The 13,461-nt window shown below is 34.8% G+C and overlaps 1 protein-coding gene across 4 annotated transcripts; it reads right to left on the bottom strand.

Annotated features, from left to right (window-relative positions):
• Positions 1-3,706: 3,706 nt before the first annotated feature.
• LOC144839691 (protein FAM167A-like) lies at positions 3,707-12,672 on the bottom strand. Of its 4 annotated transcripts, none has more exons than XM_078695150.1 (4): positions 12,493-12,672; positions 7,005-7,124; positions 5,722-6,120; positions 3,707-5,264 (listed from the first exon to the last, which is right to left on the bottom strand). In XM_078695150.1, exons 3-4 carry the CDS (start codon positions 6,070-6,072, stop codon positions 4,983-4,985), a joined length of 633 nt encoding a protein of 210 aa, XP_078551276.1. In that variant the 5' UTR covers positions 6,073-6,120; positions 7,005-7,124; positions 12,493-12,672; the 3' UTR covers positions 3,707-4,982. The 4 variants fall into 4 exon arrangements, with proteins under 4 accessions (XP_078551276.1, XP_078551278.1, XP_078551279.1 ...); XM_078695152.1 differs by lacking the exon at positions 12,493-12,672 and adding an exon at positions 11,799-11,815; XM_078695153.1 differs by lacking the exon at positions 12,493-12,672 and adding an exon at positions 7,647-7,781.
• Positions 12,673-13,461: the final 789 nt, after the last annotated feature.

Genomic DNA, 13,461 nt, shown 5'->3' with positions numbered 1-13,461 from the left:
AGTCATTGTCAATCACAAATCTGATAAATGTACAGTACTATGGATTTTCTAAAAAATGTTGTATAACCATAATACTATATGATAATTCTTAAGCTTAAACCATTCATGAATACGTATGTGTGCGACGTTTTGACTTGTTTTCAACAAATCTTCATCTGGCAATGACTAGATGTTAGTGGTTGTTAGGAGTAGCTTTGCTAGTTGTAGAGTAGCGCTCCCTATTGGTAACCTTGGTCTTCGATTTGCCAAAGTTCTTGAATGGTTTAACGTAAATAATTATATACAGATAGATAATATACAACCAGAGATGAAAATATTTTTCGAAGTCATCAAACAAAAGTTTAAAAATTGTTTTTCTTGTCTATTTCTGTTTGACACTAAAAATAACTCTAAAATCTTGACATCAATTCTCTTCATACACAGTTAAAATTTAGAACAATTAAAAACTTTTACATCATAAAACAAATTGCACAAAATCTTTCATGTTGGAAAGATCTCATCCAAAACCTAACCAAAGCAGCCCAGACAACAAGAGACTAATAAGCTTAAAAAAGAAACAACTACGAACTGTTCCACATCCATCAAACAAAGTTTGATTGTAAACTTTACCAAAACAACAACATCATCTTGTTGCCGAGACCAAAAGACCACATGAATAACATACCATTACAATTATAGAATTACGATTTATTACTCAACTGCTACAGAATATTGAAACTTGACTCAGCGTAGATTTCTATGAGAGCTAGATCTCTATGAAAACTAAGAATACATAATTCAGTTTAACTGAATTACTTCACTAACAAATATACTAATACTATAAGAGGTGGTGCACCTTTTTAAAAAAAAATGTATTCTGGTTTATCAAAAAATAACACAAATAAAAAAAATAGTATAAACCTACATAATGTCTAGCAAAATTGCACAACAAACATCAAATATAAGATTCATTTAAAAAATAGAAAATTTATGGGAAAATGAGTATCAATTATAGTTGAAACCTGACTGCAGTTGATTCTAAATTCCACACTGAATTTATTTATTGCACTCATGTAAATTTACATGGAAACTAAGCTTGTAACCAAGCTAGTAACCAGGGAGTTTGTAGGGTTTTAAAGAATCCCCCTTTTTTGCTTTTGTGCCATTAAAGCAGAAACTAATAGAGGAAATGATGGTAAATAGGGATAACTAGCTCATGGCAATTTTGTCCTCCTTTGTAAAGAAATAACACAGGCTAAAATTAACATAATTGAAACCTTACCTGACTACCAAAGTGAAATCTATTTAGAGAGATTTACTAAAATTACATGTTAATGATTACTAAGTAGCTTACCTTAAACCAACAAGTGTGTTGGTAACTAAGAACACGACACACTCTGTCTTAAGTAACATCCACACCAACTTAACACCGCAGATAACTGCTAGATTTCTTAGCGTCACAATACCTCTCAGAAGACAAATCTTATTTCATAGCGTCGATTTTCAACGGATGTTGAGAACAATATACGTACCCAGGTAACATTGTGAAACGCTAGAGGTTCTTACACAATGGTAAGGGATTAATCGATACTATTAAATGGTAATTGAATACGAGGTGACTATGTCTTGTACATGCCTTAATGCAAACAATGATAAAAGGCTGTAAGTCAGGACAAGAGACGGATTACATTTGAACAACAAAGTCAACAATACCACTTGAATGGCACGACTAAAGAGCATTCATTCAAAATTCTAGGCTGAAGATGACTTAATTGAATAATCAAACGACGAAAAGGAAATGTTTATAGATTAAAAACTGTCAAGTTTGCCATTTTAGTTTATAATCTTTTATTTCAAAATACCATTAAACCAAGTATTTCTTTTTAAGTACAGGATATCATCAATCTTGTGCTTAAGTAAGTGCTTAACTGATAAAATTGTTTATCAAACCTTTTTACTTCATGCATTCAAATTCATTTGATTCCAAATAAATGTTTTACTTTTTTGTTAAACCAAAAACCCAGTTTTGTTTATCTTTATGGAATGGACTTTTAACATAAAAAATATTTGCTTAGGTTATTTTTAAAACTGACTAAAAACAAAGTTAAAATTATATTTTCACTAAGTGAGTTTGATCAATCTTATCTCCTCTGTACCTAGTAATACTAACTATAACTTATATTGCCATGTGTTGTTCAACCATAATAATTTATCTAACATTGAATATGCCTGTTTATTGGCATATAATTATTCTTATGTTCTTTTTGTATCTTTTATCGTTTTAACAAGCGAAGCAGAACAAATCCCATTGACTCCAAGTCAACAGTTAACTGTTTCTTTAGGGTAAGTGAATGCAATGATTAAGGGACAATGGTGCTCGCCAGACGACAACACAATGGTTTTTGCTCATCCGAGCTGGATTGTGGCTCCAGGCTAAACAATTGTCAGTCACTAAATTGATTCAATTATTTGTTAAAGCTTATGTAGGACCTTGAAAGACTAGGTATGTGGTACTGTTAATTTTTTTTATTGATATGTTTATTGAATATGTGACGGTCCTAAAGTGGCTAGAATAATGTTCTTTCAGCATATCAGTCGAGTCTAAAATAGCACAAACAATTATTAAGAGTATAGACTAACTTTTTTGACTAAAAAAAATCATTATTTACAAATCCTCAGCTAGCAGCTGACATTCTGCTTAAAAAGTATTTATTATTAGTGTTAGTAAATAAAACGTTTACAATGTAACCGTGCTCTAGGGCCTATAGGCGGTATTCCTCTAGGCTAGGCCCGTTCCCATAATACATTGAGAGACCACCAATGTATCATAGTGACCCACGGTGGTAGTGGTCCTATCTAAAAAGATTCTCAGGCAGGCTAGCCCAAGAATCGTGACATGATGAATGTGATTCTAATGCAACATAATGTCAACAACATGCATCTGAATAAGTTTAAAAACTTTAAATGCATTTATATAGTTTACACTTACCTACCAAGGCGAAATTTAAGAAGGCATGATTTAATAATGCTTAAAACTCCAAAGATGCACTTTGGTGGTTCCCACAATTTCTTCCTCTGCTGTTAACGCCCTCTCTCAAACTATGCTTAGCTAAACTACTTATACCACCACTTGTTGATCGATCATTGAATTAAAGAGATTCTTTCCCCTTCTTTCTCGTTTCACATTATTCATTCAGTAAATGTTTTAAACAGCGGACTAAGCCCACAAGTTGTATTATTAATACCATCATTCAATATTATTCATTTTAATATAGGGCCTATGGAAATGTTCGTCGCAACAGGACTCATCTCTCTAGTTCTGTCCGCGTATAAGCTATGTCTACCATGGTCTACCTATCAAACCAGTTTGGCAAAAAAAGTGTGATATACCCAAATTATGGTAGTGCTATAAAATCATTATGTCCATATATGGGCACATCACATTTTTTCTCACATAAAGTTTGATAGTGTAGACAGATCTTTACAAATTGAATTGAATATTGAAAATGCAATTCCAAAGTCAAGTATAGTATTTTATCATTTGACGCTGACAAATTAGGTAGACACAATTACTTATTATTGTATAAAAAAGTTTTATTAAAATATTTAAGGTATCATATAAATTATGTACTGATGTTCGATATGTGACTATATTGAAACAATTGGTTTTTTAAACTTTGTTGCAACCATGGATTAATCATTAATCCATGGTTGCATTCAATTATTACCCAACCACCTTGATGACATCACAATAATTATTTAATAAACGTTTCTGGTATCAAGGTTTCCTATGACATGTTTTTGTTAAAATTAAACAGTGTTCTAAATATACTTCAAAGTATACCGAATTAAAGTACACCTCTCGACTTATTTTAAGTCGGTCTATATAGGTCTAATTGTTGGTGTTATTTTTATTTATGCCTAAGTTCCAGTGGCCGTATTCAGCAATCACACTTAGCGTAAAGTGAAACACTTTAAAATTAAGATCATATCTAAGTGAATACAATTTAAGTGAAATACTTAAATATTTAGTGAGTTAAGTGTAATATCTCACTTAAGTGAATACGGCCAAACAGGTAATTAAACTGCATTTTGCTTATTATCTGTGCATTCTTGCAATCTATTTCATATATAGACATCACTAACATGCGACACACAAAATGCTCAATTAAGTCAGTACCAATTGTTCGTGGTAATACGAATGCTTGGCATCGACCCATCTGTGATACTTAGCACCGACAGATCGACGATGAAAATGTGAGCTATAATCATTTCATATAAAAACTAATGTTGCAAATCTAAAAATATAACTAAAATTTGTTTTGTCATTTTTATTTATGTCTATTTTCTTTCTTTTTACAATAATTTACATCGTATTAAAATTGAATTAAAATTGAATTGTGTTTTATATACATTAAAGCTATACAAAATGAATACAGTATTATAAAATAAGCTTATAATAACGGTAGTGTCCTGTGCGAGTTTTCTTATAACTTGTCAACTAACATAAAACATATATTATGGCGTTTATGTAATAATTGCATAATTATTCGTTGTCATGGGAACACACCACTTGAGACCAAGTACATGAGAAACAGTGTCACCTGTCCATGGATATCGTGAGAATAAATTACCCTTTCGTTTCGTTCGACCAACATAATAAAGTTATTATCATATTCCTGTGTTCGGTCAAAAGATGTGGATTGTATATCCATATCTGTATCTAGGCCTTCTGCTTGTAAAAGGTCATTTATTCGCGAGTCCTCTAAAGAATTCATTATTCTTGTGCATAATTTCCCGTGATAAACTCTTATTAAAATCACATTATTGCATACGTTAGAGTTTCTAGGCCTATCTTTTAATTTCGTCAAAATTGTTAATGACAAGTTCCACTTGAACGCGTTTTTGCAAACATCGATACTCGTAGCGCGTCAACTTTTACGTCATAGCCTACATACTGTATCCTTAGTTCTTATTGGTTGTATCCGTATTTCAGTATTAGGTCACATGAGAGAAAACCTGCGTGCGCGTAAGTTCATACGCGTCACGCCGAGTGTCTTAAGCGGTCGTTCATGATCCATTTCACAAAAGTTTGGCGGTCTGTCCGTTGTGGCTAAATCATTGTAATCGCTAGCTGTCTCATCTTCGTCAACGATCGACAAGCGGACATCCTCTATAATTTCTTTATGTTCATTACAACTCATTTGGAGTCGCATTTCGTTGATTTCGGCGCGAAGACTTAGTAACGTCTGGGCTAACGTCTGATCTTGTTGTCGCATTAACATCTGTTGAAAATAAATAAATTAAAAATAAATTACATATTTGTTCATTATTATTTATTTAATCTATTAATTTCATTTTATAGTTTATAAACGAGGTCGACACCATTGAATAATCTAATGGAGTATTATTTGGTGTCAGAGATGAGGAGAACTTGACAGGAAGATGTGATAGGTTTGTACTACTCAACATTTGCTCTCATTGGGGGAAGCGCAATGACGTACGTACACGCAGCGTACTTATTTGACCAATCAGACGCAATGTACCATAACTCTCGATTGTTATTGGTTAAATGCAAATTGATCTTTATTTGCCGTTCTTGCATTGCGTTTTAATGTGAACAACGAGAACAATGGAACGGGCAGCTAATAGTAATCAGAAAAATGATATAACTACTGTGGCCCTAGATAAAACAGACAGATAAAAAGAATTACAAAACGATAAAGATAACGATTTACGTACCAATTCACTTTTGAGCCACGATATACCCTCCTCCACTTCTCGTTTCCTCTCTCCATACGCTTTCGTTTCTTTCCTGTTTTCACAATTTTTATCATAACTAGCAAGAGCTGGCTTTTTCAAGTCCTCAAGCCACTTCATATAAGATGGTCTTCTAGTTGCTAGATTTAATTTCTTTGCAACAAATTTTAGCCGAGTCATTTCGCTCTCCCTATCTTCGTGTATGACCTCTAAGATATCACTGGTTGATAACTTTTTCACGGTTGGTGATCGCGGCGAATCAAAGTCTTTCGCATATTCGTGAATTTGGATTTTTATTGGTGACGTAACTTCCATATTATCACCATCAGGCATTGTGCTATATTTTGTAGAGAATCAACTTATTTCACCCTGACAATAAACCTGTAAAATAAAAAAAAACAACATTAAGAACACCATGACGTCATATCGCGTTTAACTTCGCGTGCAGCTGACGATAATTATGACCACTCTTTCTTCTCTCGTTTTTGAGATACTGCAATTACCCATTTATTAATCTGCTATACGACGCGATTGTTATAGTCTCGAGTAGTTAAGATAGTCTCGAGTAGTTAGGATCACGGGACCTATAGACTTATGCCCCATTCTCTAATTCTAATTTATGTAGGATCTTAACCTATACTCGTGGAATTACAGGGCAAGCACGTCATCTAATTTGAATATTAGACCTACATAAGTTCATAGTCACGTCCTGGTGGTGTGTTGGCAACGCGCGCGCTGCATGTTGCCGACTGTTACTGTACTTAATAATGTTTAAGTGTTTAAGTTCCTGTTTATGGTTTATTCACCCTGGGCCAATCAAGTATGATAGACACGTCGAAGATCCTCAACAAAAATCGATTAATATTGTTACAAATAGAGACTATATCAACACACGTAACTAGTCACTTTATAATTGATATCGATTTTTAATACATTATTCTGTTTGTTGGTCACGACTGTAATGTATCCCACAATTCACTCGTTCTTATTTCTGTCTGGATTTAAGTACCGTATCAGCTAATTAATATTGATTAAGATTTGTTTAATTAACTGTTAGTGTAAACATGTACTAAAATAATAATGACTATAGAATTTGTAATTCAATAAGTTGGTGATATATATGCGTCAACCAAGGCCAGAATACGGAGGCGTACTACTTTGAGATTATTGTGTAGGCCTAAGCATCGTTTATTCGGTCATAGTCAGTTCGTCGGCACGTCCGTTCCTTAGTCCTAGTATTTAAATCCCTAATAAATTATACTTACTGTTTTTAAATTAAAATCCCTTGTTGTTCTTTAGATCAACGGTCATACAAAAGGCACATTTAAGGTTGTGATGATTGACATAGGTAATTAGTTTGTTTTTGTCGAGTCTGGCCTTTTCAACTGTAAGATAAAAAAAGAGTAAACATACTGAGGCCTATGTTTTAACCATTCAATACACACGATGTAGGCCTGTACGTTAAGTGGGCGTTCACAACGAAACAACTTCCCTTACATAAAGGAGGAAACAGTTAAACAGCGATACGTACGGCCTGAGTAGGCCTATCTGATCGTCTGAACGGTCCGCGCAAACGCATTGAACCTAAACGCGCGCGTATACTTCGTGCGTCAACACTACTGTTGATATGGCAACAAAACCAGACGACATCGTGCTCCTACCTACACGCAACCATGCGAGCGCTTACCTAAATACTTAGCGACGTACACGTAGGCATACAATAGCCAAACGGATTAGTAAGAATGTCTTGCAAAATCACAACCAAATTACAACTTGAAGGTTTGATACAATCCAAAAAAATAAGATAAAAATTTCTTTTTTAAAATTCCACTGATCAGCCTCAGAGCTATGTCACGTCTTACCTCAACTGTATACCACACTATTATGGTTTGATTATCACTACTAACCCTTTATTATAGTGCAACAGTATTATGCTAGGTATTATATTTGTTGTTCCGTGAAGTCCAAACTTCCGTAATTACTGACGCGTTCATTCAAAAGTATTGCGTTAAATTCCAAAAAAAGAACAGAACACAGAAGGATTGGTAGAGGCTCAGCCTTCACTCTCTCACACAATAATATATTAATCCTATGTTTGAAGCCTATAAATGGTTTTTAAAACAAACTAGGAACCACGCGAGGGATGAGGCTTAGGTTTTTGTATTGTCTGTTTTGCCAAAATGCATTGTAATGGTTAATATGATTATTATAGTAGAGTACAGTTATGCAGTACAGTACAGGACTGTACCATTTTTATTTAATTTTCATACATGGCTAGGCGCGCCTAGAGTAAAATGAATAAATATAATGCAACGATTTTATTACAATGTTATAGAAAATTATTTACGCTTTAACAACTTTTTATATTTGTAATCGACATAAGATATAAAATAGACGAAAATGTCGATGAATGTACCGTACTAAATACAATAGTGGACATTCCAGGGACTGCTGGATCAGTGGAGTGCAATGTATTAATAGAAATAAGGCTTGGTTTCGACTACGACACATCGCAATTACGTAGGCGCAACGAAGTGAATTGAGCAATCACAAGCGACAGTTCGGATGATCCTCGTTGTATTGTGATTGGTCAAATTATTTGCGTTGTGCGTACGTCCTTGCGTTGCGTCCAACCTTAAAGCAAGTAGAGCAAGCCTATCGAAGAAATGAGGGAGTAAAAGTCATGTGAAATAACCACCTATAGGCTACAGAACTGACGCTAGAAGAAACGCATGATTTAAAAAAAAAAAGGAGTTAATACACCTACTGACGTGACGTAACCGTGTATTGCGCGTAATTGTTTACGTTGTAAATATTTCACATTTTTCACCTCCATCTTTTAATACACTAATTATAAATAAATACAAGCAGTCGACTAAAATGTGAAAAAGTATGACGTAACGTCTACATACGTTTGACGTTGGCTCTCACCGTCCAAAGTAAACCAGCACACGTTACAACTGCCTCCTGATTCACTCGCCTCAATAAAAGAGCAACCCTACAATGTGACAACAGACCTAACGTGTTTCAGGTGTTCAGAACAGTGAAAATCGACAACTTTATGTATCAAAGGGTTGTACGGTATTGATCGGTATTGATTGATGACGGTGGCGTATCACCTGTTGTGACGATGCGATATATTACTGGAAATCAAAGTTTATAGCAATTACCTTCAAATTATGTTCTATAATTGTATGTATTTGGGGTTAAATATTATGAAACCTTTGGTCAAAGAAACATTCGTCTTGAGACGTGAAGCGACGCAAAATTGTACCATATTATCAGAGATTGAACGCGCGCGTCAGATCATGTATTACGTCATTTCCACTTTGTGTGTTGGATTTTCTGTTTTATTACCTTTTTCGAGTAAAGGTGCAGATAATTCGAAGCTAGTTTATCAGATATAATTCCAAAACGTTATAAACACGTTCAATATAGTCCTTTAAATCTATGTGGAGAAAGTAACGTGGAGAAAGTTTGATCATGCAATTATTTACATTTAAATCACCGAATCCAGCACGTATTGCGCTCAGCACAAACACATCATAGGACCAACGCGTCAACCATTTTTATGCATGTCAACGAAACTAAAACCGGTGTTATGTGAACGGGGCCTTATCATCGCGTGTAACGTTGTTCAAATGCATTCACACTTCACTGAATAACATACCAATCATTCCAATGCATTATTTCCGATAATTATATGAAAATTGTCCGCTATTTGAATTTATTAGTTTTTACAAGGTTACTCCTCAATGAATCTGAAATATAATTTTAAATCAGTCATAAATAATCGATATTATTTCAGCGGGTTTCAATTGATCCTAAAGAATACATACACACATAATTATTTGATTTGATTTAAGCTTGCACGGTTAAACTTGTTTCCCACTCGGAGGCAACGACGTTGGCGCAGCGCAATTGTTGACCAATCACCAGCGACAACTTCGGTGATCGCCTAGGATAGCTCAAAATAGCGTACTTATTGTCCTCTCTTGCGTTATAACTGATGTATTAAGCAAGTTGCTTGTGATTGGTCAAATTACTTTACGCGTACGTCTGTCCTTGCGGTTGCGTCCAATGATATTTACTCTCTTGATACGTTAAGTTAAAATCACCTACATGGGGCTACCGAGTCTGAATTCATGCGTGCGAGGCATACTTTGCTATTCTTGTATTCACACCCAAAATAACGATGGTGAAAAAGATAAGAAGCTTACAATAATACAGCGTTATGAAAAACATGCATACTGTGACTGAACTAAAAGGATTTGATAATAAGAAGAGATTGTTATCAAACTGTCATAGATAAACATCAATATGTTACGTCTCTATATAAACTATTCGTATTTTGAGGATTTGAATATGAATTATTATAGATATGAAAAAATACAGTAAACCAATTTATATTTATCAAAATCTTATACGCGTAAATTATGACATGAACCATTCATTCTTCATACCAAGTCATTACTTACTATTGACTATTTTATGATACGGAAGTACGTTTAATTAAATTAATTAATTACTAAAATCTGACGCTGATAGGGGCAGTCATTTGCGCGCTGGCGTGTGTTAACGCGCGCGTCCCATGCTAACACGTCACACAGGCGTGATTCTATAAATCCCGCGCTACGGATAAATTGTCAGATACTATTCCGTACGATATTATTTTGACAGATAAATGATGATCTTGTTATTGACAAATGCACAATAGTTTACCTTGTAAGGCATGTACAGGTGTGTGAAGACAATGCACGTCTGCAACCGGTAAACATCAAATGTTTATTTCGAATGTCATTAACAAACAATCGACACATCTACAAGGTTTATCAATTATTTCGAAACAGTTTAATTAAACTTAGCATCACTTTACAAGTGCACTTAATTATAAGTGAGTTCATTACAGGTTAATTTACTTGGATATTTTATTGTTCAATCTCGGACCTATGTCCTCGCAACAAATATTTAGCTACAAGAATAAGATCGAAGGCCGGGTTGGGATAGAATAACGCGGCCTGCACCACGGAAGATTACGAAGTTAATGCGCGCGCGTATCGTTATCATCAATATTTGAACGCGGGCGTGAACGTTGATGCGCGCGCGTATCGTTATCATCAATATTTGAACGCGGGCGTGAACATGTCTATTATTTCAGATTGTTTTCATTTAATCACGATTCATAGTAAATTTAACAAGAATTGTAATGACAATCAAAACTGATAATGTCAAAAATATCACCGATAGCATTAATCCGGAACTACTTGTGATCTATTTTGATATTAATTTAATCACACCCAGTTAAAATGAGTCAGGAGAATTTTAAACTAATTCCGCCAAATCTCAATGGGTTAAGTTTGTTACTTTTTCAGAATCAAATAATTATCACAAAAAGCCAATAAGAAGACAGCTTAATTGATTAACTAGCTAACATTATTTACAAATTAACTAAACATCTATCGACCTCGGATTGTTATTGTCATTCCGAAAATAGAATTAAAAAAATCAAAATCAAACACAAGAAAGAAGACAAAGCTTGAGGACACCCGACTACATGCTGGATTAAACAAATGACTATATACAAGGCGGTCGGTTTATTATCCTATTATTTAATGTCTGGATCTTTTTAGAATACAAAATTATTTCAAGTTTCGTGTTTGATTCAAGAAAGTTAAAAGAAGAAATTTAAAAAGTTCACAATACGCACGTGCAAACCAATCACGGGCGATCAACCGAACTGTCATATTTGATTGGTCAAATTACTTGCGTTGCTCTACGTTCTCTATCTATAGGACATACATTATACATAACGTATAAGAATCTTTATTAAATAGGCTATCAATAAAATATAATGTACTATGTGATGACGCACATGTTACTAGTAACCACCAGAATGTGTTAAAACAAGAAACGCTTTTGGCATACAAAATGCTACTTGTTTAACACATCACCATCGCATAACATTAGCATTTATACTAATACCGTATCTAAGTAACTTAATATAAGATCAGATCTAAACAAGACCAATTCTAATCTAATACAATACACAGCTTACTTACCAGATCAACTCTCATTTACAGAATAAATAGAAGGATAACAAATTACACTCTACTCATCCTACTGTAGTTGCAATGTTTCTGATCTTTACAAAACACTGTGCAAGCGAGTAGAATCGGTTAATAACGCGATACAATACTTTACAACTGAACGTTCCACAATATGTTATTCAGATGAACTTAGTGATCTATGCTTGTCAATATTACAATATATCCGTAAGTATTATTGGATAATAAAATCAATAAGTACGGTGATTGACCGGCATAGGTCCACCTTTAAATGGCAATAATAACGTTGGTTGGGTACGTACAATTAAAGTGTCACCATGCAGTTTTATAGTAGGTTATTGTTACTGAGCAAAACGAATGCATGCTACACTGAAAACATCGGTTTTGCGGATTGTTACCCTCACATAAACTTATAAAGTACTTTACTAAAGAATAATAGGCCATGCTATGGAATTGTTCGTTACTACGAATTATACACAAATCTGCCGTGCTCTTAAAAGTTGAGTCAATTGGCACTATAAAGAAACACTTATCACATTCGCGTCCTGCTTGCGTCAAGCGTGCACCTTCAACACGTTCAAAGCAAACGCAGCAGCAATCGCGCGCCGCCATGCTTGCATCTAGCGTAACGCATCAACATTACTCAAATCAAATGATAAAAAATGTCAGTAAATGTAAGTAAACATACCGATACCTTGCGTACGTGAGATGACTGTACCACACGACAGGGAACTGATTTGATAGATTAAAAGACCATCATCAAAATATATATTAAAAAGAATAACGTATCACCATAGTAACAATGGTAGGCGGTTCTTCGTTGCAAGAACAATGTTTCGTTGTTGTACCAGCAGACATTAATACCGTTTAGCGTTTTACGTTTCAGAACACACACTGAATTTATTTCTCTTTGTATGATTCTTCTCAGAAAACATCGATTATTGTGTTTTACGCGTGCGCACTTCACCGTGTGCTGCGATGAATCCGTTCCACTGGGCTCTCAAAGGAAGCATTATGTACCGTTTATGTAATTATCAAGTATTCCGTCACATTGTGTCAAGGTCTTGCCTCGGTTAGTGTGCCTAACTTTTCACACAACGTTCACAGTTGTCATAGAGGTATTATAATGAACACCATTTATACATGGTCATGAGTGCTGCTGCGATATATTAATACCAGTTTATATATTAGGTCTATTGTATCGCAAAATGTATATTGTGCGAGACGCTAACGGAGAGTGCTTTTTGAAAGTGTGTTCGAAGGATAACATAGTTACGCACCACATAGGTCTACTTATAGTCAATTAAGTACACGGTCATTTTGGTTGTACTTACGCAAAGTGGTAGTAGAGTGAACTTATTAGTTCTCACTTGTTACACGCAACGCAAGGGCGTACGCGCAACGCAATTACATACGCGCAACACAATGGCGTACGCGCAACAAAAGGGCGTACGCGCAACGCAAGTGAATTGACAAATCACCGTGAATCACGGATGATCCATTGTGTCTCCCCCTATAAGCTACGTTCACACTGCCCGGTTCGGTGGCTGGATAAAAAAACGGATAAATGGGTTTATTAGTGTTTAAGAGTGAAACCGTTCCTAACGCATAGGCCTACCGCCGGATTCCGTTCGGATTTGATCCGGTACAATTAGAC

Source organism: Antedon bifida, chromosome 4 (genome assembly GCF_963402885.1).
Source record: "Antedon bifida chromosome 4, ecAntBifi1.1, whole genome shotgun sequence".
Taxonomy (NCBI): Eukaryota; Metazoa; Echinodermata; class Crinoidea; order Comatulida; family Antedonidae; genus Antedon; species Antedon bifida.
Note: the sequence above shows the minus strand (reverse complement) of the source record. Positions and strands in the feature narration are given on the sequence as shown.

Excerpts from the sequence above, each read along its gene's own strand:
- LOC144839691 (XM_078695150.1), bottom strand. The coding sequence starts at position 6,072 with ATGCCTGATGGTGATAATATGGAAGTTACGTCACCAATAAAAATCCAA. Across the intron at positions 5,265-5,721 it reads CGTGGCTCAAAAGTGAATTG|ATGTTAATGCGACAACAAGA; the intron begins GTACGTAAATCG and ends TATTTTCAACAG.